At 50.1% G+C, this 20,285-nt stretch overlaps 9 protein-coding genes across 9 annotated transcripts; 3 read left to right on the top strand and 6 right to left on the bottom strand.

The window, feature by feature from the left end:
- Positions 1 to 61: 61 nt before the first annotated feature.
- Positions 62 to 1,325, top strand: F5J12DRAFT_722006 (uncharacterized protein; the record flags this gene model as incomplete). The annotated part of the gene is made up of 3 exons (XM_051741340.1): positions 62 to 438; positions 503 to 1,070; positions 1,134 to 1,325. 3 exons carry the CDS (start codon positions 62 to 64, stop codon positions 1,323 to 1,325), a joined length of 1,137 nt encoding a protein of 378 aa, XP_051599589.1.
- Positions 1,326 to 1,358: 33 nt separating this feature from the next.
- F5J12DRAFT_906010 (Metalloenzyme, LuxS/M16 peptidase-like protein) lies at positions 1,359 to 5,595 on the bottom strand (the record flags this gene model as incomplete). Its single annotated transcript, XM_051748736.1, has 22 exons — positions 1,359 to 1,670; positions 1,724 to 1,810; positions 1,868 to 1,933; positions 1,984 to 2,070; positions 2,132 to 2,272; positions 2,321 to 2,392; positions 2,442 to 2,539; positions 2,594 to 2,817; positions 2,866 to 3,114; positions 3,172 to 3,233; positions 3,284 to 3,647; positions 3,694 to 3,866; positions 3,924 to 4,110; positions 4,158 to 4,243; positions 4,297 to 4,613; positions 4,670 to 4,761; positions 4,812 to 4,906; positions 4,954 to 5,060; positions 5,109 to 5,218; positions 5,265 to 5,301; positions 5,348 to 5,386; positions 5,442 to 5,595. The coding sequence occupies 22 exons, from the start codon at positions 5,593 to 5,595 to the stop codon at positions 1,359 to 1,361; spliced, it is 3,159 nt and encodes a 1,052-aa protein (XP_051599588.1).
- A 241-nt stretch (positions 5,596 to 5,836) lies between these two features.
- On the top strand, positions 5,837 to 7,543 carry F5J12DRAFT_906009 (uncharacterized protein; the record flags this gene model as incomplete). Its single annotated transcript, XM_051748735.1, has 6 exons — positions 5,837 to 6,046; positions 6,343 to 6,401; positions 6,424 to 6,654; positions 6,765 to 6,856; positions 6,908 to 7,324; positions 7,371 to 7,543. 6 exons carry the CDS (start codon positions 5,837 to 5,839, stop codon positions 7,541 to 7,543), a joined length of 1,182 nt encoding a protein of 393 aa, XP_051599587.1.
- Positions 7,544 to 7,657: 114 nt separating this feature from the next.
- On the bottom strand, positions 7,658 to 10,963 carry F5J12DRAFT_893365 (uncharacterized protein; the record flags this gene model as incomplete). The annotated part of the gene is made up of 10 exons (XM_051747646.1): positions 7,658 to 8,623; positions 8,691 to 9,040; positions 9,090 to 9,209; positions 9,259 to 9,523; positions 9,581 to 9,707; positions 9,758 to 10,272; positions 10,330 to 10,395; positions 10,446 to 10,550; positions 10,602 to 10,768; positions 10,825 to 10,963. The coding sequence occupies 10 exons, from the start codon at positions 10,961 to 10,963 to the stop codon at positions 7,658 to 7,660; spliced, it is 2,820 nt and encodes a 939-aa protein (XP_051599586.1).
- Positions 10,964 to 11,112: 149 nt separating this feature from the next.
- On the top strand, positions 11,113 to 12,232 carry F5J12DRAFT_835947 (uncharacterized protein). Its single transcript, XM_051745945.1, has 3 exons — positions 11,113 to 11,382; positions 11,437 to 11,794; positions 11,851 to 12,232. The coding sequence occupies exons 1-3, from the start codon at positions 11,230 to 11,232 to the stop codon at positions 12,111 to 12,113; spliced, it is 774 nt and encodes a 257-aa protein (XP_051599585.1). The 5' UTR covers positions 11,113 to 11,229; the 3' UTR covers positions 12,114 to 12,232.
- F5J12DRAFT_835933 (uncharacterized protein) lies at positions 12,233 to 15,128 on the bottom strand. The gene is made up of 12 exons (XM_051745944.1): positions 15,002 to 15,128; positions 14,907 to 14,936; positions 14,799 to 14,839; positions 14,701 to 14,745; positions 14,546 to 14,649; positions 14,172 to 14,490; positions 13,988 to 14,114; positions 13,465 to 13,935; positions 13,073 to 13,416; positions 12,862 to 13,018; positions 12,703 to 12,812; positions 12,233 to 12,654 (listed from the first exon to the last, which is right to left on the bottom strand). Exons 1-12 carry the CDS (start codon positions 15,059 to 15,061, stop codon positions 12,534 to 12,536), a joined length of 1,929 nt encoding a protein of 642 aa, XP_051599584.1. The 5' UTR covers positions 15,062 to 15,128; the 3' UTR covers positions 12,233 to 12,533.
- Positions 15,129 to 16,559, bottom strand: F5J12DRAFT_835924 (Prephenate dehydratase-domain-containing protein). Its single transcript, XM_051745943.1, has 5 exons — positions 16,454 to 16,559; positions 16,348 to 16,405; positions 16,070 to 16,290; positions 15,812 to 16,019; positions 15,129 to 15,756 (listed from the first exon to the last, which is right to left on the bottom strand). The coding sequence occupies exons 1-5, from the start codon at positions 16,520 to 16,522 to the stop codon at positions 15,407 to 15,409; spliced, it is 906 nt and encodes a 301-aa protein (XP_051599583.1). The 5' UTR covers positions 16,523 to 16,559; the 3' UTR covers positions 15,129 to 15,406.
- Positions 16,538 to 17,977, bottom strand: F5J12DRAFT_835923 (P-loop containing nucleoside triphosphate hydrolase protein). Its single transcript, XM_051745942.1, has 8 exons — positions 17,742 to 17,977; positions 17,653 to 17,684; positions 17,556 to 17,594; positions 17,483 to 17,501; positions 17,246 to 17,427; positions 17,084 to 17,190; positions 16,896 to 17,029; positions 16,538 to 16,836 (listed from the first exon to the last, which is right to left on the bottom strand). Exons 1-8 carry the CDS (start codon positions 17,755 to 17,757, stop codon positions 16,784 to 16,786), a joined length of 582 nt encoding a protein of 193 aa, XP_051599582.1. The 5' UTR covers positions 17,758 to 17,977; the 3' UTR covers positions 16,538 to 16,783.
- A 328-nt stretch (positions 17,978 to 18,305) lies between these two features.
- Positions 18,306 to 20,140, bottom strand: F5J12DRAFT_709191 (uncharacterized protein; the record flags this gene model as incomplete). The annotated part of the gene is made up of 2 exons (XM_051740613.1): positions 18,306 to 19,411; positions 19,465 to 20,140. Coding segments are annotated over 2 exons (1,782 nt in total), but the record flags the coding sequence as incomplete, so codon positions are not given.
- Positions 20,141 to 20,285: the final 145 nt, after the last annotated feature.

Genomic DNA, 20,285 nt, shown 5'->3' with positions numbered 1-20,285 from the left:
TACAGGCGCGATGACTACCGCGCTCACGAACCCATACATACAGTCGTATGCGCCGTACGGGATGACTCCCCATTACTACAATGTCTACGTGCAAGCCTCGTACAATAGGTCACGTCCCGCGACGACTGCAGATGGATATACATTCTCCTCTACGTATACTCCGCGTCAAGATTGGACGCCAGCAAACAAACCTCTCCCAAACCCCTCTGCAGACCATGCTCGCCCATTACCACTCGTCGGAAAGCGAGTAGTGACTGATCCATTGAAACATGGCAGCTGGTATCAGCCTGGCAACTTTCGATGTCAAAGGCAAGGCTGCCCATTCACGGGTTCAAAAAAGTCGGTCGAGATTCACATGATGGATCGTCACTTTATTTTCCCGCCTGGATGGGACAAGAATAAGAAAGACGACTGGGACGCTGATCCTAGCCTGAAAGGGTACGCACCTCTTTCGCGATCTTTTCATTGACCGTCTCAACTGATTTTGCTGCTCCGCTTATAGGAAACCTATCCCGATTCAAGGAACATCTCTCTTACTAAATACACCAGAAGCTGTTGATGCCTGGATAACCGAACGACGAAAGCGGTTTCCGACCTCTGAACGAGTGGAAGAGAAAAAACGCAAGATTGAGGAAGCTATTGCCCGAGGACAGCTGACACCTGAAGATATGGGAATGGGTAGAAGAAAAAGGCGTAGAGATAATCATCCGACAGACGGCCTGTCCGCAGATCGGGGAAAGCGTTCTAAAAGAGGCATTGGAAGCAGACAAGGTCCTTCGGGCAGGCGAGATGGGGTCCCACCAACCGTGAATGCCAGGGAATCTACGGATTCAGCGTTTGTCGCACCGGATGAGCTTCCTCAACAGATCCATGTGAACGCCGACACCGACTCTGGAGATGAGCCACCGGAGGAAACAACATCTAGAGCACCTCCAGATTGCGACCTCGATTCTAATCTCAACAGAACGGAAGTGTTATCCGTTGCGCCAGCAAAGCTACTCCGAGCCCCCCCTCAAGCAAAGAAACCGCCAAGGACTCCATTCATGTCCAGGCCAGATCTACTACGTAATGTAATCCTAATTTTCCTTTGGCGCGTTTACCACTGAATCCGTCCATACTCACGGCGTTTCAAGCTACTGTTACCCGAAATACGAATCACTGTTTCAAATTTATCTCAAGCCATCCGATTTTTAGTCGACAATGACTTCCTTCAAGAGGTGGAGCCATCTCCCGGTGAAGGACGGGAAAGGATGATTGAAGTCGTCGCAAGTAATAATGGGACCACAACCGACAAGGGGGACCAAGCAGTCCATTCGTCTGGTTAATTTTCTATTATGTAAATGTAAGTATGCGGTGGCTCAATGATGACTTGCTTGTGAGCCAGTCTCAGAGCTACTGTCGTCATCAGTACCATCTTCAAGTACAACCTCCAAAGTCCGTTTCTCGGGTTTAAAGCCAAACTCTTCTAAATTGCCTGCAATCTGGTCTACCTTCGAAGGGGTTGTGACAACGACAACCGTGGAAGAGGAGGAACTGAAAATTGGCAAAACGTGCTTCTTGAGCGAAGCTAGCACGTCGCTCTTCGTCACAGCTTGGTATTGCTCCAGGAGCTTCAGATTGTAGCCCTGAGGCACGCCTTTTATGGCTTGATCAAGGAAAGAATTAGTAGCCTAGATGTCTCAAGTCACCACACCATAACTGGCAAGGCGGAATGCGCTCTTACCGCTGTGCCAGGAGTTGCGACATTCCTTGCAACACCGTAGACAATGCTGCTCTTGGCTGCGTCCAGGGTGGTCTCCTCTAGCTCAACCTTAAATGAGCGGATTGCATCAGCGCACATATGCCCTAGTGACGACTGAGAACTTACTGTGCCGTCTATCAAACCAGTCAGCACCTTTCTGGCCTCTTTAAACGCTGCTATACTATCCGAGCTCTTCCAAGCGTTGGTAAGAGATCGGCATTCGTAGACAAACTCTGTCTCACCCTATATAATATAAACGACAACAAACCGGCTTCTCTGTCCGCGGTGACATAGGCTCCATATGCAAGACCAGAACCTCGAATGGAGCGCTATCGTAGATAGTGGACTCAAGATTCAGCTTCGCAAGGGCAAATCATGTACTTTACGTACCCATAAGTAACTTTCCGTGGCGTTAAGCACTTCCAGAGCTACTCTAAGCGCCGGGAATTCGGGATGGTCAAAGCCTTGGATGCCCCGGGCGGTGTGGCTGACAAAAGAGCTCTCGATAGTGGGTAAACTAACGACCGTTGCCTGGAAGAAATATAAGTAGGTAGAATAGTAGACCTTGCAGAGAACGACCTTTCCGGCAGGGTTTCTTCCAAGATCATTAAGTGTCTCGTACGAAAATCTAATTGGAGTGAGGCGGGATTTCTGGCGAGGCGGGTTAGCACTCTGCATCACACAGTAAATATCAACCTACAGGAAGGCTCCCGAAATACTTTCCCCAGACACTGCGAGGCTTCGTAACACCAAGAACGTTGCCAGTCACAGAAAACCGGACGCCAGATGGATCAGTCACTGATAAGGCTCATCAGCGGCTGCTTATCTCTCCATGATCTACGATTGACTCACAGTAGGTGCGCAACGCTTCAAAATCCGCGATGACCTTGTCCGGCGTTTCCCGCAGTTCTTCAATAAGCTTAGGGACGAACTCCGACTGGGACAGCACAGCGCTCGCCAGAGAAGTCGAGTTGGCGCTGAAATGACATTCCATCCAGACGGATGACAAGACGTTATTACCATCACGTTTAAGCTCGGGAAGGGATTGTGCGATCTTTGCGGCGGAAACAAGGAGTCTTCGAACTGTTCAATGGATTGAGAGGCAACTTCCCAATACCACTCACCTTTCCTTGTCAAAGATGGCGCCCCAAATAAGATCGCGGAGCCAGGCGACAGCGGATTCGTACTGCCCGACCTGGACTTTCAAAGTAACGCGCAGCATTTCTGTGAATTGTTCGGAAACACCAAGCGCAGATTCGTACGCCACAGTCTCATCGTCTAGCTTATTGACAACCTCTTCGTGTGACAGATGTTGGCCAGAAGTGCGTTTCACAGGAAGCGAGAAAAACGCAGCGAGATAAGTCGAAATATGCCTGTTGTGGATGGTCAGTGATTAGAATAAACGTCAAAGGGTCAAACAGACAACTAACGGGCGAAGTCTATCAGGGACGTTGGCCAGAGAAAAGTACGCATGGATGGAGACAAAATCGGACTACAAAGATGACTAATAAGAAGGTGGACCGCTGAATGGCAGATACAGACCTTGACGTGATCATACTGGATAAACATTGGTAACGGAGAACCATCCGATTCGATATGCTTAGCCAAGGAAGACTGCGTCCGGGTCACGTCAAAACTTTCGCTTGTCTCCTGTACACTCTCTACGGGAATCCAAGAAATACTTTTGACATCCGGTACGGGGAATGAGGTAAGGACATCCTTAGGTATCGGTTTTTCGTGTTCTTCCTTGGCAGCTTCAAGATCCTTCTTCGCTTGCGCCAGACCTTCAGGACCCAGCTTTTCAACCTGCACAGCAAGACGTGCTTTCTCATCTCTTTCAAGCTTCTCAGCAAGGTGCGCAGAAGGCTTGCCAATGATTGCAACATAGTTAGCATCAACGAAGTATCTGGGGGAGAGAGTTAGTGAGAAACAAGCTACAAATCACAACTAACTTGTTCAATAGGTTTGACCAGTCTTTACTCGACCACATTCGCAGCACATTGTAGTACTTCATCTCGTCCAAGGCATCTGGCAGATCCGATCCATCGAGGGCGCCATACAGAAAATCCGTGATGAGCGCGCCCGAAAGGGTTTCTCCTTTGGAAGATTCTAGTTTGCTACGCAGCTAAACAGGAAAGAAAAAATAAGAACCCTTATAGACTGCAGATATCGAACCCCATACCTGTCGCTCGTCCCTATTAATGACCATACGCATACGATCCATATCAATACCCTCACGGCTGATGCGGCGTAAGCTCGAGACAAACTTCTGGTCAAAGTCGTCTATGTGTTCCACAGGTATAGATCCTATGTATATCGGTAAGTCTACCATGGTTGCACGGGTATCCTCGCTGAAGTAGATATACGAGCTACAGAAAATTGAGAACAGCTTCTCAACGAAGTGAATTAAACGCACCATAGAGGTGATTCAACTTCTACGTACTCCTTGTTCAGAGGAGCTACGGGAGAGGATGTAAGATAGGTGGCCAATATATCTAGGGCCTTAGATCGCCAAGTGTCAGTGCAAATCTTTCACGAGAAGACAGCTTGCTTACTTTTTGATCCAGAAAATTCGTTGGGGATGGACCACAAAACGTGATAACCAGCTCGCCTTGGCTTTCGTCCTTCTCGGGAAACTCGACAACCTTCTTGACTGATTGCTGGATGGGTGCTCTGTTGGCGCTGGGCGTCTCCATAAACGGCCGTTTCCAGCCATCAGGCCTTGGCCCACGATTCTGACCGTGTGCAATGATAGTGGGCTCAACTTTGTCTTGAATCACTGAAAGGAGAGACTGCGTGCCATTCGAAAGTTTTCCCGTGACAATGAGGGACAGATTGTGGGGAACATAATATGTGCCATGGTATTTACGAACTGAGTGCAACCCTGGTAATCAGTTTTAAGGAAAAGAAAAGAAGAAAAGGGACTACTCTGCTCGACAGTCAACAACCTCAGGGCTTCCATGAGACCACCAGTTTCACTGCGATATGCGCTACCGACCGGATACAAGGTACGCTGCGAACTGAGACAAAATCAGTGAATAGAGTACAGCTGCATCGAGATGAAGCAAACCAAAGGGCCATGAGGTCTGCGGAAGTGTTCTGACGACCTTGCATTTCACTGTACACCACGCCAGCGTCCTCGCCTTTTCCATTGATGTGATAGACCTGTAAAAAGGGTTAGGTGTACAACCATACTTCTTCTGTTCACTCGCCTCGGTCAGGAATGCTGATTTGACCATTGTCGGGTACAAGATGTGGTCCAAGAAAACAGGCAAAAGCTGAAGAAATCCTTGATCTCCGGCGGTTGAGGATGTGTATGCTGTGTGAACTGAGGATCGTATTTGAATTTACAGGCAATCCAACTAACCTGTATGGTCGGTGTCTGTCCATGCATTCGTGCCATTAGAAAACCCTCGATTAGCCAGGTGGTCTATGATACCCTTGTAGGGATACTTTTCGGAACCCATGAAGACCAAACTATCACTCTTAACGATGAGTTTCGACAATGAAATGTAAGGCCTACTGTTCTAAAGTATGTGGACACCCACTGTCATCGAAAACTAGAAAAATGAGTGTTGGGAAAATTGTCAGCTGAGATCAGCCTACTTTCGGTCGCGACCACAAAATATCCGTTGACAAGGGGAGCTATGGATGAGATAAGTAAAGGAATACTTCCCTACGAGAGAGAAGCCGAGTATACCCTCGTGATCGAGATGAACGACGGTAAGGCCGGTGACACGACTCTGCCATTTTGACACTACTATGTCATTATCTCGCAATTCCACGCGTTTGATAAGGTCAAAGTTCCCGAACGACCGGACACTATCCGCGACCACAGCCGACCCATTAGACATGCGGGACGTTGAATACGGGTGGCAGGGAGTCAAGAAAGGCTTGTTGGCGAGCATGACAGGATTGCGTCTCAGTCGATGCAGGCGAAGTCCCACTGACAATGAACGCAGCATCGACAGAGTTCTGTCCACGCAAGTCCAACTCTCGAAGAGGCCCATGAGCCGCTTAAGTAATCAAAACATAGTGATCACGTGAGCGATGCACATTTCTCGCGTACTTTCAGCGTTGGAATTTCGTGGCATTATGTCGAATGCTAAGTACCATCTCTCACCCGAACAGCTTGCTGCTGCAGAGGAAAAACGCTTGAAACGTCAAGCTAACAGGTCCGCCGTACAGAGAAACTCTCCTGAGCCCCAAAGACAACCGCAGTTTTTAGCCAGGCCTTGGGTTTCACTATCCGATTCTTGCAAGGATGTACCTGGAGCTTACACCGTGAAGATAATGACCTGGAACGTCGGTGCATGATCGTTTATCTACGTTTTGACTTACGGAGCCTCCTACGTAATCTCAGATACTCGCACAATGTCTCATGCGTATGTTTAACCGAAGCTACTGAGCATGCACACACCATATTGATCCAACCCAGGTTCAGAACTCTTTCCTACTAGCGGAAAATCTCGTAAAGCAGCTGAAAGGGAACGAATGATACATGACGAGCTTATCTTTTATGATGCAGATATCATGTGCTTGCAAGTTAGTTGCTCTTACCCCGACTGAACGATATATATTGAAGCACGTGGGCTGCTCAGGAGGCAGATCGTCAGGACAAGTTGTTCCCTGTCTTAAAAAATGCTGGGTACTCCTATACGTATGCAACCGGGCCACTAAAGCCCCATGGCTTGCGTCGTCGCTTATAAGCAGGATATGTTCCGGATAGTGGGCGAAAAGGTGGTACAATACGATGACGTTGAAGCAAGGGAGAACGCCCCGGTCAGCCCTCAGGCTCGGATCGCCTCCAGTCATCGGACGAAGAACATCGGCTCGCTAGTTGCATTGGAAAGGGTGGATACCGACAAAGTCGGCTACATCGTCGCTACGACACATCTGTTTTGGCATCCTGCGTGGGTTGACGTCGGAACCCTTTCTTCGTGTCTTTCTGAACAGAGCTCCAGATACACTTATGAACGAGCAAGGTTATTTATCTCCTCTTTCGCTGATCATACCGCTGAAGAGGATACAGGCAGGCAGGACTCCTACTTCGTGAGGTCGTCAGATGGAGAGACCTTATGCAACTTCACGATTGGCCCTGCATAATAGCTGGAGGTATTGATACTCGTCCATATAGCGTCATGTACTAAAATCAAAGTCGCGCAGACTTCAACTTCTCTCCTGAAGATCCTGCCTACTCGCTACTGGTTGGTGACCCGTTGGCGGCAGAGCAAAAACATTCGTTGGATGTTTCACGCGTGGTACATGTTTCCATAGATCCCGGTGTCTCGATGTCCTCAACAACGGAACCCGAGGAGGGAGAGGAAGAGGATCCTGATAGAGTTATCCGCAACTCTCGGGTTGCGGAGATTTCCGACGGGCTCTTATCAGACTCTGAACTTCTTGACCTTTTCCGATGTCGCTTGCGGAGTGCATACGACGAGGGTCAAAGGGTGTACAAGGCAATGGCAACACCGACCGATGTTGTGACATTCGGCGATAGGATACCATTTTCAACTGCGAGATTGGGTACGAACGAGCCAATGTGGACCAGCTATACACATTATTGGAAGACAACTTTAGGTTGGTCTTTCAAGGCAATACCTACGTTGTCTGACAACCACTTTAGATTATATATTCTTCCTAGACTCGCCACGCACACACACGGAAGTGATAGGTTATCTTCAACCACATCGCACGGAGAATGTCATCCAGGGCTTACCTCAACTCCGGATTTGCGGCAGCGATCACTTTTCGCTGTGTGCCCAACTTAGGACGTCCATCTCTCCATGTGAAGAGTAGATACGCCTCTTGATATATTCCACTCCAGTGTTCGCATAAAGAACATGCGAATAGAATTACGCGGCACTGGCATATGCTTGAATTGCCCGAAATAAGAAGTTACTATTTGCAACGTTACTTGGACGACCTGTCGGATCCTGCCAACAATGTTTCAAACAGCCCGCCCGCAGAACTTTCACTCCGTAGCTGAATCATGTAGACAATGCCCGTACGACCACCTTTAGCATCACTAAGCTCAATTGCCACTCCCGTCTTCCCTACCCGTTCCACCCCATCAGTCAAAACGATGGTTGATATGAGAATTCCTTTGTCTTTGCTATCAGCCTCAACGACTAATTGCTTAATATTGGTTGGCTCCTGTCTATAAAGTGTCAGTCTAGCTGATCCGAGCGATTTCCACTGTGCGTGGTGTTGTTTATGGAACACTTTGCATTTCATCTGGGCAGTAACTGTGGATCGAGTCGGGCCAAAAGGCCGCGGCTCTTCGATTGGTGACGTAGGTGGACTAGGGTCCTGGAGCGAAGTTTCGCCCAAGGAATTGGTTCTCGACCCCATCTGAGACGGAAGAAATGGTCGGGAAGATGTAGGACTCATAGCACCGCCCGGATAAGGACGCTGCGATGCCGGCAGCCCTCCAGGAAAGGATGGCATTGGAGGCGGAGCAGCGTGGTCGGGTACGTACTGAGATACCAGCGACCGTGATGACGGGGACTTATGAAGCCTCGGTGGCTCTGAAGGAGGTCTCTGGGGAAGCGCTCCATATTGGGATCCAGGAGGGCGCGATGAGTATGTGTGACTGGTGGCTGGGCGGGGAAAGTGTTGAATAGGCATGCCCGCTGGCGGATTGTGAGGTGGACCTCGATGTAAGCTATGGTGAGAAAGTTGATGGCGAAGAGGATGTACTGAAGCAGGCGGTGTAGGCTGCCCAATGGAACTTCGCGAGGGGGGCGAATGGACACGACTTGGAGTTCTTGAAAATATGCCATCCGAGTCAGGAAAGGGAGACCGTATGCTGTCACTACGAGCAGGAGGGATAACTTGTTCAGGCACAAAAGAGGATTGCAGGAGATATCTTGTTCCCTGAGGAATAGATAGGTTGACGTGCAATATGTGTCGGACTTGGAAGGGGACTCTGTAGTGAAGGGACTCGGTGAGCTATAGAGGCTGCTTGGGACTCGGGCGACACTACAGCACTAGAAAGACTGCTTCCAGCGCTGGTGCGGGAACCATGTAAATGACCCAATGAAACAGGAATATCGGGCTGAATGACAGTTTCCTGGGTCGGTGAGGTATGACCTAGGGTAGAGTTAGATGGCCCCGACGGTGAGGCATTTCCGCCAAATTCCTCATCAATAACTTGTGTTTTTGATTGTTGTAAAAACCCATTTGATTGCGACCTCGGTTGCTCCGGGGGGCTCGCAGGAGACTTTGAAGGTGGCTGAGGGATAACACTTTGGGAAGGCAGAGGGGGAACGGGCTCCCGAGCAGCGCCAGAAACTGAAAGGGGCCTGAGTTAACAGGCAGGACATGTTGTGTCCACACTTACTAGTTCGGGCAAACGATATGCACTCCATGAATTCTTTCACGATCTGATCTCGTGCATGTTGGGAATTAGCCTCCAAGGTGAGCATTTCTTTGCGCATGATGGAAACATTTAGAGCGTTGCCTGAGGAGCGAATGAGGGAGACCAGTCAAAAGGGATTTACCCCACGAACCTTGCTCAGGTACATCCGTCACTTTAAGAACCTTGCCTGAAATGGGCGGGTAACACAAGCGAATGTCTGCATCGAGGGCGAGCCTCTCTTCCGGAGATACTCGTTCGCAGACGAGAAAGAGATCTGACAGGATAAAGATGTGGCCGTGGCGATGCACGACTTCTACTCCGGTTGATTTAGGGGTAATTCGAATGATCACAGCAACCGAAGCACGCAATTGACGGGTATATGGTAACGACGGTGGTAGAAGTTGTAATCGAACTTGCTGCAGATTCGTCGTGTCAACTTGTCGGATCTGCCACTATAGCAGCATGAAACGAACCTTGGGTTCCATTGTAAAGATATCGAGTGTTTTTTCCGTTGTCAAGCGTTTCTCTAGGTCTGAAACGGAAGCTACTGCCAGTACCGGATCAGAGTCAATGCGAGCAGGCAGACTTTCTGCTGAGTGCCTGCTAATGGCATGTAAATGAAGGCTAGGAAGCTAAGCTCTGTGACTCACTCTGTTGTGGAGGGACGGCTCGTCGCCAAGACAGTCATATTTGACCCACCAGCACCGAACCGCCCGGCAAGAAGAGCACCACCAGGTGCAAGTTCCACGACAGGTGCCTGCAACCCATTGGCACCCTCCGACGTCACCGAAGAAGGCGAATAAGCTTCAACTCTGCAGCCGGCTCTACTATCAAGGGTTTCCAAGAGGGCGTCAAGCTTTTCCAGTGCGCCTGTCAATAGACGATAATCGCTTCGACCGGGGGTCGTGCTTTTAAGTAATCTGCTATATAACTTCCTGTAGTATTGCAAACGGCCTTTCGGGAGAAGGAAGAGAGCATCAAGCGTCCAAACAGACGGATCTGGAAGCTGACTACTCTGCGCGATACTAGGCGGGGGTGGATTGGAAAGTGAGAACGCGCCTAATACAGCTGCGACTTTCGGATTCGACTTGACCGGCTCCCAAGAGTCGAATCCAGAGCAATATGTTTCAGTATATATCGTATATGGACGATCCAGATCATCAATCTTTCATTGCACCAGAATCAATTTTGAAGACTCCATGCATACCATATATGTACTCACCCAGCGCATCAAGAGATCGCCGAGAGCCTTCGGAGAAGAGGGATTTTCTCCAATATCCTTCAATCTCTGAAGAAGGGATCAGGCAATGTTCGGAAAGAACGACGCGAGGGTCTTACCCTCAATAATGTACGGTTGACTTTGTACACACTCTCTATGCTACGGAACATGACGTCCAGCTCCGGTGGGGGAAGATTTAATTTCGACCACGCCGCAGCTACTTTCTAGGCTCAGAAGTGAGGCGAAAGCAACCGCAGATGGCTAGGATCACTCACTCGAATGACCCCCGTCAGGAGATCTACATAAAGCTTTTCGCTTTCTATCAGGTCCGTTAACGGACTAGGTTTCTTGGGTCTTTCCCCAGGGAACGTGGGGGACTCGGTCGAATTAGACGGCACTGATGGTGACAAGGGTGTCATGGGAGAAGACGGGATGTCGAGGGCTGAGGTGGCAGTCAGAATGGGGACAGATCGACAGAATCGTGGCGAAACCGCTAACCTAACGATGCCATAGCAAGTATCGGAGGAAGTTGCAGTCGCTCTCGTAGAGAACTCGTTGGCACATCGTCGGTCGTCTTTGGCGGTGGAGGTGGTGGGGAACCGCCATCTTGCAGAGGAGTGCTGGCCAGAGGTTCCATCGTGTACGCGGGGGTGATCACTAGCACTGATCACAGCCGACGTATGTATGTATATGAGGGTTAAAACACTAAACGTCTGCTGGTCATTAACATCGAGTTGAACGTGGGTGATCTCCACTTCGACGGGAAATTCCCGTCGACGCACTCGACCATGAAAAACATTCATCGCCTCCAACACAGTAGTACTCGACCGTATTGCATAGCAGCGAGCCAGTTTCTAAAACGTGGTCGAATTACACCGCCCACGTTGTTCACTTTCCATCAAGATGTCCTATCCGCTAGATTGGCTGACGTCAACATTTCGCTCCAGGGAGCGTACTGTCGAACTCTTCCAACCCGAGCTGGAAAATAACGTCCTAGCCCAACATGATTTTGATCTAGCTGTCCGTTTCTTGCCCGGCTCTCACAGTAATTGGCCGGTATGTCCGCCAACTACCAAGGAACCTCGATTTCTCACAGGTACGCCATGTTAGATGCTTTATGGCTCTGGCGCCGCAGGCGCAACAGCTCTCTACGGGTATCGCGTTACTCGCCCGCCATGGGGACAGAGGAAAACCTTCATTTTTGGAGGTGCTGCCTACGTTGTGGGAATGATGTATGGTGGTTTCAGACGGTTTGTAGCCCACCGACAGTTCGCCGAAGCCCTCGAGGATCCCGAGGGTTTTGTTTTGGCCTTAAGCCATATTCACAAGAAACTTGGCGGAGACGGAAACATCGGTTTCACCCTTCGGCGTATTCAACAGAAGAAAATTGATACAACTGCGGACACCGGCGACTACCCGCAAGGTTCAGAAACAGGCTTCGAGAATCGGACACGATCAGACCCCGTTGGTGCGTCCGGTTGCCCTTGAAGAGTCGTACCTAAATTGATATCCGGCGTGGGACAGGAAACAACAATCCAAATTCCTCAACTGCATTCAAGAATCGGTGGGATGAGATTCGCGCCGCTAATGCGCGAAACATCAGTCAGCAATCGACCTGGGATGCAATAAGGCAACGGCAAGAGCGCAGTAGAATTCCTGTGCCATCCGCGTACGATGGTCAATCCACGGACAAGCCAGACGACCGCGCAACTGCTCAGGCGAGATTCGAGGCAATGCTAGAAGCTGAAAGACGGAGAGGTCAGGATCGGGACCGGGAGATGTTTTGACAGAGAAAACACTATCAATTCTACTCGAATTTATGCTACAAGAGGGGCCTGACGTGTGCATAACTGCTGGTGCTGTGATGAGTAACTAATAAAAAGGAGGCTATCGACTGCTACTGCTGTCCCACGTTAAGAAGTCACCACTATGAAGGGGAACATCGCCCTGCAGATGGTCTGCGATCATTGAAGCCCCTGCATAGAGCGCCGGTGATGGAGGTTGGCCAGCAAGTTCTACCCCAACAGTACTTTCCTCGAATCTCGTTTCATAGTGTTCCGGTACACTTGGATTGGGGAGAGGTGCTATGGGCCCATCGCAGTAGGGCACGTTTGGGTTGGCAAACACAGTAGAATGGGAGAACGGGTACAGAGGTAATCCGACTTCAAGGGGTTGATTTTGACTTGACAGCTGAACGACTTCTTTCATCAAGCCTCGTAGGAGGCCTTCTTGCCGAGCTGGCAAACAATGTGAGTAATATCAGAACCTACTAAAGCCAGGTCCCTACTTCCGATGGGAGACCGTGCTCCATAATTCAACATTGCCTCTCTATGTAACAAGTCAGCACTATGATATGGAAACCAAGGGCGAACCAACCTCAGTACGTTGATTTCACCCCAGACTTGGGCTTCTCTGACTCGGTCACCCATTTCAATAAAATGCTTGCAAACTTGAACCTGGACAGCCGCTGCGAGATACCAACATATCTGACAAAACGAATCTCAGGAAGGATTGAAGGGGATGCGATGCACATACAGTAATGAAAGGATGCAATCGTGTCGTATCAAGAGATGTGGCGGAAAGCATGTAGTACGCTGATGATATCGCCTGTGCAGCTTCGATACAACGGCTGGTGGAAGGGTGGTGAACATCATTTAGGTCCAGATACGGGTTATGGAGTGTTATGCTCGCCCTGCGGAAACGAAGTTCGACGTCAGAAGGTTGATTCAAACAATCAAAGCTTTACGCGTAGGGTACGACATGAGCCATGTAGAGGTCAGTATCAACAGATGATCCATTAGCTGACATGTCGGTTACACCGATATTGAACCTGTGTGAGTGTGGCAGATTTTCAAGAAAGTCTTTATGGACTAGACTGTCCAACTCTTTGAAGCCAGGTAGTGCAAATGGATCCTGATACTTTTTGAGGGGTGTTGAGGTCCGCAATTTGGTACGAACGTTGTAGTCTGTGACTCTGCCGAACATCATAACGGCCTTAATGAACAGTAAAAAAGAGTCGGTATATTTCGGGAGGTGCGTAGTAAAGAAGTCTTCCGTGCTCATATTTTGAGGGTTGTTTGGAATGAGATGCTATACGTGATATCAAGCAGTGCGAAATACGGGCGGCAGAACGAATACCTCGGCGTCGAAATCTTCTCCTCTCAACGGAAGCTCCGTGCCAATGTCCCTCTCATCGATGGAGTGCGTCCAGCCGCCTGCGGCAACAATCCGGTCAAAAACTATGGACATCCACCAGGTACGCCGCCGAGTTTCGAGATCGCGAAAGTCCTTCGGAGGGGGCAAGTATCCTGCTGTCAGAGCGTGACCATGCGTGCAAAAGGTCCCAGGATAGTTCAGGCGCAATGGGATGGAAACACGTGTTTGGAAACCAGCGAACACCCACGCTTCCACCCATCTACCTTCTTGGTAGAAGTACCAGGAAAGAATAATGCATGCTTGAACCACTTGGAAAATGTCTTCCCCTGTAGCCATTGTCCTATCTATGTACTTTCGAGTTTTACTTGCATGATACTCCGCAAACTCGTCTTTTCCGGACCCGTCTGGTTGCATAGCTACACTCCTAGACGACCACCGGGAGGCGCAAGCGCACTCAAACGGTCTATCAGCAAATTGCAAAACCAGATGAGGTTCCAAGCCTTACAATAGCATGCAGGATAGCGGAGTGCGGAAACGCTGGATCTCGAGGATGAAGGCGTATGGCGGCCAAGAAGGAGGGCCGGTGAAGTATGCGCGGGCCACAGGGGTCACACCTGAAAAACGTTTCTATACTAAAAATACAACGGGTTAGCTGCCTTGTGGTATAGATTCCTCCGAAGTCCCCTCACTAATGATCGAGGACGCGAGGCTCGGGAAGGTCAGTATTCCAACCGGTGTGAATTAACTCTGCATGAGCGTCGGTAACAGCCGCACACTGTATGTTTATGCCAAGGTTGTCTTGTCGAAAGTTAAGATGATTCAACCCTAATGAATCTCCTGGATTGTAAGCAGGAAGTTTACTTCCAGGAACAGGTATTTGACTATCAGATCCCGATAACGTCGGGGAGGATCCAGGTCTACAAAGACCATAGCTATGCCGACGCGACATCGAGGGCCCTGGACTTCGAGCAGGAACGTTCTGCTCATGTAATTGGATCTTAAGTTTCGCTGAGCATGGACCACCATTAAGAACTTCGACAGGAAAAGTTGGGGAAAGGCTCACAAACTTCTTCCTCCAGCAACCGAATTTTCTCGAGTGGATCCGTGTCGGGGGAGAGAGTCAACCCATCCACCGGATCATACACACACTGAGGTTCGGCAGGGTGTCTAATAATGCCATGTGAGTGATTTCTTCGTGACAATGAAGAAACTACTGACGTATATCCGACAGGTGCAGGAACACTTATGAGGGATTGCCAGTATCTTAATAGCAATGAGAGAAAGATTGGCAAGTGAAATCAATACACGCGACGCACTTGACACAGGTACCGCAATGGGGACGAGCAGCATCACATTTCTTGAAATGGCGACCATAAGTTCGCGGGAACTACTGAGAAGACAATACAAGAAGCTGCCATACATACAAGCTTCCGTTTACGACAAGAGCGGCAAGCCTTCAATTGGTGAACGCGCCCACCGTCAGTCAAACGGCCCTAGTGGTGTACTTCCATGTCCGTACCTGGTTTCTGCGAAGGGCAGGACGTGCCCCTGAGCTGGTGCTAGAGGTTGCCTTTGGCATTGGGTTCTGCGCTGAGTAAATTGCCTTTTGCCACTCCAGATGTGAGGCGAAGAAAAAAAATGGATAGTCGGCAAACGTTCAAGGACGGGGAGTGGTTCGAGTACTACTACTAAGTACGATGGGAGTTTGCTTGCAGGTGTTTACTATTCTCGACAGTGGTGCTCTACATCGGTGAGGAGGCCCCCACTCTTGCGGCTTATAAGCGAATATAGAAGCCACACGACCACTCCCCCCTGTAACACTTGGCGGGTTTCGTGTGAGAACTGCCAACCCAACTACCAAAGAGTCGTAGCAAACGATTCATATGGGACAATGATGTTCGGTTTTCTGAATTGACCCGCGGTTTCACCACTTGCCCAACAATGTCACTTCGATACCGGGGTACGTCGCCCTCTGTAGTGCCTGCGAAAGTTTCTCGGACCATGGTGTGTTGCCGCCTATATCACCAACCTCGAGGAAGTACACGTCCCGAAAGGTAAGAGCATGTAATGCAGGCCTTCGATCAACGCGCAGGATCTCGAGATCAAGAGCTTTGATAAATTTCACGAAGTTTAACCTCTTGCATTCCGATGTTCCGTGGCTTTCTTGGGAAGTACTGGTACGCAACAAGGCTTCCCTCCGCACTGGAGAGATTCGGCTCGGCGGTAATGTACTATCCGAACCATGGGAAACGATATAGAAACGAGTGGAATTGGCTGTGGAATCAGTGTCAGTGTCCGGTCCCGACGGACGAGCGGGGTAATAGATAACCTTCTCCATCCTGTATGCTGTCTAGAAGAACCTCCAACCCCTCAAATACAGTAGTAACGATGGATGAGCAGATCGCCGCACATCTATAAGGATCGAAAGCAGTCGTTCCGTTGGAAATTTGCTCAGCGGCGCTTGCTGTCGAGTCAGTAGGCACCAGCGATGCCCAAGGTAGAAGCCGAGCTAGGAATGACCGACACTGACCCAATGCCTGGACAAGTTATCGATTGGCATACTCTCAACATCGACGCCCATGCCTACCTGTCCATGACTTAGGACGTGATCAATATTCTCCAGCTTGACACCTTGCCGGACTACCAAGCAGTGTCGGACAGCCAAGATGGTGGAACCTCGGATGAAGTTGCTTTGACCGATCGCGGGGTCGCGGAGGATGTCGTAAGTCTCTATGACAGAGCCATGGGTGCTGTTTTCCTGAGGCACGATGCCGAGAGGTAAGTCCAGAGATAAGGATCGAAAAACAGCTGGGTGATGTTGTCAGGAATGGGCAAGATCGGCCCGATACGTAAATATGTCCTCACCTTGGATGGTCTGCTTGGGCACGTAGTCGACTGAGTTTCCGAAGCAGTCGTATGCTGCCTAAGACAAATCATAAATAAGTCGAGAGAATCAGCAGGACTCGAAAACCTGATGAGAGTATGTTCCAACTGGGCCCAGGAAAGCCAAAGTTGGTCTTATCGGGTCGAGGCCGCACATCTTCGGATCTGTTGACACTTTGTAAATGGTAGTGCAGATGTTATCTACGTGTGCACGAGTATGATCAAGGGCAAACACATCCACACGATTCTCAAATGGTACAATTCTCTCAGGCTCATAGATCAACTTCATTCCTAAAAGTCAAGTATAGCATCCAGGTCGTAAGGCGTAACGGTGAGCAAGGCATAAATGGGTGTGACGTGGGGAGGAAATCTATGTATCCGCATAATCGGAGGGCAGTGGGCCCAACAGCGTCCGCAATCACGCAATGACACATCCACGACTGCGCTTTTCCTTCTTCGGGGGAGGGTTTACTGCAGTTCGGGAGGAACATTAGGTCTGTCGAGGTGCGACGAACAAGAACATCACTCACAAACTGCACGAATGGCTTCGTCAAAAACAGTCTTCAGCCCCTTCTGCGTCAGAGCGGAACACTCCAGGTATTTCACCGCTCCTATATCCCGAGCCATGGCAACCCCTTGGGAGTAGGTGATAGGTTGCATGCGCCTATGTCGCATAGTTAAGTGATCATGCAAGTGTCAGTGAACTCTTAGCCCCCACCGGTCGCGCAATCTTTCGATTGTCGCAGGGTCCTCGCGCAGATCGAGCTTGGTTCCAACTAGGACTATAGACGTGGATGGAGCGTGATGCGATATCTCCGGCCACCACTGAGCGGGGTTATCAACATGTCTAATTCAAGATGCTGCGTAGACGGGAGCGCACCTTGGTCCTCACGTTCTCATAGCTTGGTGGACTAACCAACGAGAAACAGATCAAGAAAACGTCCGTCTGGGGGTAAGAAAGTGGACGGAGTCGATCGTAGTCTTCCTGACCAGCAGTGTCCCACAATCCAAGAGATATTGTCTTCCCGTCGACCATTACATTTGCTGAGTAGTTATCGAATACTGCCGTTGGAAAAGTGTGAGGTCTGTGTCGCGAGGTCGGTCGAAACAAACAAACCTGTTGGTATGTATTCCCCCTGCCGTCCTCATGTTAGCTGTGCAAACTCGATAAAACCACTGTTCAGGCTTACGGGGAAAGCGTTCGTAGTGTATGATATGAGGAGACAAGTCTGAGGGACGACAACGATAAGCTGCTCTGCTTCGAGGTGTCTCATGTCGGGCACTTGCCTTGCCGACTGCACCATCGCCTACGACAACGCCTGGAGGGGAGGAATGAATAGGTAGCGACAGGAGAAGCGGGTTGCTCGAGTACGCACATTTAATGGCTTGCATCCTGGTCGTTCACAATTGCCTGGTTTCAAGTCGGAGAATTGCGAGAATTTAGGTGACGCCACCAATTCTGGAGGTAAACAAGGTTGAAGAATACTAGATAAACACTAGGATTTCCAAAGCCAAGTCGCTTCTCTCGAATCTACACAAGACGAACACCCAAAGATTCGACAAAAAGTTGGTTTCAATCCAGGTTGGAATGGCAGTACTGCAATGGTTGATGCCAGCCTGATATGATGTGACGACTTGCCAAAATCAGCCATGTGATCTGTTCGAAAGATTTCCCACGCAACAACAGGCATAAACAAAATACCACGTGACGAACCAAAACTATGAATACATGGGTGCGCGCAGTCGCGGTAGAGAATACTAATAGTCACGCTTGAATCCTCCGTGGCTTTCCGCCGCCTTTTCAAGGGCGGCAAATCTTCGTCTTCTCCGCCTTCGCCACAGGTGCCTTGGGAATGTTGCCGCTGTGCATCTGCCAGTGATCTCTCTACCTCCAGCTCGTCAGCCTCGTCATATCCCGAACTGGCCGTTCGGAGTGTGGACAGCGTAAAGGGGGCCATCAACCCAATGCCGAGTCCTACAACACCCGCTTCCAGCTCTGGCGCACCTACTCCTGACGGTCGAGTTTTCCGTACTACTGGGCTTCCAGCTTCGTCAGATGACAAGGGTGAAGGGCTCCTTTGGTGTATACCATCGTTTGTTTTGGGCTGGAGTAATGGTTTATAGAGGTTGCCAAAGGGATCATCGTGCGTGAGGCGTGCAGGGCTTCCCGCCGTCATGCTGCCGGCGGATGATAGTGAGGCGTCGGACAGCCAACCGTTCTGCACGTCAAGGCTAGAAGCCATGGTAGATTTCTTCCGCAAGTTCGAACGACGTCGCAAACCACCCCCTAGGGGAGAGTCATTAAGACGTTTACGGTAGTCCAGATGGTTGAAGGATGAGATTGGCGACTGTCCGTCGGCAAATAGTTGTCGAGGAGACGGTCTAAATATCACAGGAGAATTTCCTCCTATAAATACTGGTGCCATGTCACCCAGAGCTCTGCGTTCCACGAGGCTGCACGGTGTATTGATGATGCTAGGGGGACCCATGCTAGGGGAACTCGAACAGGCAGTTGGGTCACCTTTGACAACTGGGCTGGCACCACCCCGAACTAGCATGCTGAGACACATCTCTCTCGCTTTAGAGTGGAGAGGATGGCTAGGACTAGGGAAGCGCCAAGGTTGGTCCGAAGGGAGCCGTGGAGGAGAGTGTCGGAACGATGGTGTCAACGTTGGATCGTAAGGCGAAAACGGGACCAAAAAATTTGTGGTCTTGGGAGACAGGAACGTCCCCTCAGGTTTCGGTTGTGAATGACTTTCCCCTTGCTCCACTGGGCCGGTGCGAAGCACTTCATTTGAAGGCACTTGTTCACCTTCGTGGTGATGATCGCTTCGAGGAATTTTCGCTTGCTCAATCAGGGGCGTTGAAGGGATGGAGGCCGTCTCCGGTTCGGCTGTAGGGTCGCCAGTAAAGTTGCTAGAGAATGTCTTAGAAGGGCTCAAAGGCGACCGCGCCCTCGACTTTATGGGGCACAATTCCAAAGGTTTGACATCGCGCCGGGGGTCATCTGACAAGTTCTCCTTGTCGGATGTTCCCTGGCGGTGATCTTCTGTTCGAGACTGTCAGAGGATATGGCAGGAAAGGAACAGGAATTCTTACTATGGGCGGCTCGGCGACCGCGTGTACGATCATGATTGTCACGACGGTTTGACATGGCAATCTTGTGCTTCTCGTATACGTGACGTCGCCACATACTCTTCGCATTGACACCCGCGTACGTCCTCCTACAAAAAGTGCACCGCAACCGTGGCTCCTCACCATCTGGCCAACCATCTGGTCCCAGGGCTTTGAGGTCTTTCTTCTTTGCTGGGCACCAGCCTCTGGGCGGCTCAAGCTGAGGAGGATATGGGATGGCACCGGGGTTCATCGATACCGACGAGATGAAATCATTCTGATCTAAGAACCATTCCGGGTTGGCGGCCATCAAGGAATAGGAGAGCCCTTCAGGATACAAGTGGGAATTCGGGAAGTCAGCGAAAGGTGGATGAATGAAAACAGCGTTTGGATCTGAGGGTGAGGGATCCATGACCTGAATGGACTGTGCTAAGTGTGCTGATGAATGACCGCGGGTGGGCGGAAACGACTTCGGTGCGTTGAACGTATGCGACGACGCCACGTTTGGGACATATGGCTTAGGGTTAAAAGAGGAGGCAGATGAGAAAAACGCAGGGTCAACGGAAGACGAGAGTCGTCGTTTCAGGTTGCGCAAGGATGTGGCGCAACTGGCTTGTGAGAAGTCTAGTGGGGTTTTCGAGGATGCAGGCGCTTCGGACATGGTGAGTAGGCTCAGGGCTGATACCAGGACGAATCAGACTCGAGTTGTCTTGCCATCGGTAGGACACTACTTACTCACTAGAAGTACAAAAAATCAAGAAGAAAGAAAAGAAACCGATCAGATCGACGGAACACCGTATTAGAGT

This window comes from Pisolithus orientalis (assembly GCF_024613125.1).
Source record: "Pisolithus orientalis strain OTSU chromosome Unknown F5J12scaffold_16, whole genome shotgun sequence".
Taxonomy (NCBI): Eukaryota; Fungi; Basidiomycota; class Agaricomycetes; order Boletales; family Pisolithaceae; genus Pisolithus; species Pisolithus orientalis.
The sequence above is the reverse complement of the archived record's forward strand: the minus strand, read 5'-3'. Positions and strand labels throughout refer to the sequence as shown.

Excerpts from the sequence above, each read along its gene's own strand:
- F5J12DRAFT_835923 (XM_051745942.1), bottom strand. Across the intron at positions 17,595-17,652 it reads GCGATGGTGCAGTCGGCAAG|ACTTGTCTCCTCATATCATA; the intron begins GCAAGTGCCCGA and ends GTCGTCCCTCAG. Across the intron at positions 17,191-17,245 it reads ATGAGAACGTGAGGACCAAG|TGGTGGCCGGAGATATCGCA; the intron begins GTGCGCTCCCGT and ends AACCCCGCTCAG.
- F5J12DRAFT_835947 (XM_051745945.1), top strand. The coding sequence starts at position 11,230 with ATGTCCTATCCGCTAGATTGGCTGACGTCAACATTTCGCTCCAGGGAG. Across the intron at positions 11,383-11,436 it reads GCTCTCACAGTAATTGGCCG|ATGCTTTATGGCTCTGGCGC; the intron begins GTATGTCCGCCA and ends ACGCCATGTTAG. Across the intron at positions 11,795-11,850 it reads GACACGATCAGACCCCGTTG|GAAACAACAATCCAAATTCC; the intron begins GTGCGTCCGGTT and ends GGCGTGGGACAG.
- F5J12DRAFT_835933 (XM_051745944.1), bottom strand. The coding sequence starts at position 15,061 with ATGCCAAAGGCAACCTCTAGCACCAGCTCAGGGGCACGTCCTGCCCTT. Across the intron at positions 14,937-15,001 it reads CTGCCCTTCGCAGAAACCAG|GCTTGCCGCTCTTGTCGTAA; the intron begins GTACGGACATGG and ends CACCAATTGAAG. Across the intron at positions 14,115-14,171 it reads CCTCGCGTCCTCGATCATTA|TATAGAAACGTTTTTCAGGT; the intron begins GTGAGGGGACTT and ends TTGTATTTTTAG.
- F5J12DRAFT_835924 (XM_051745943.1), bottom strand. The coding sequence starts at position 16,522 with ATGTGCGGCCTCGACCCGATAAGACCAACTTTGGCTTTCCTGGGCCCA. Across the intron at positions 16,020-16,069 it reads ACGTCCTAAGTCATGGACAG|GCATTGGGTCAGTGTCGGTC; the intron begins GTAGGCATGGGC and ends TAACTTGTCCAG. Across the intron at positions 15,757-15,811 it reads CAGCATACAGGATGGAGAAG|CCAATTCCACTCGTTTCTAT; the intron begins GTTATCTATTAC and ends CTGATTCCACAG.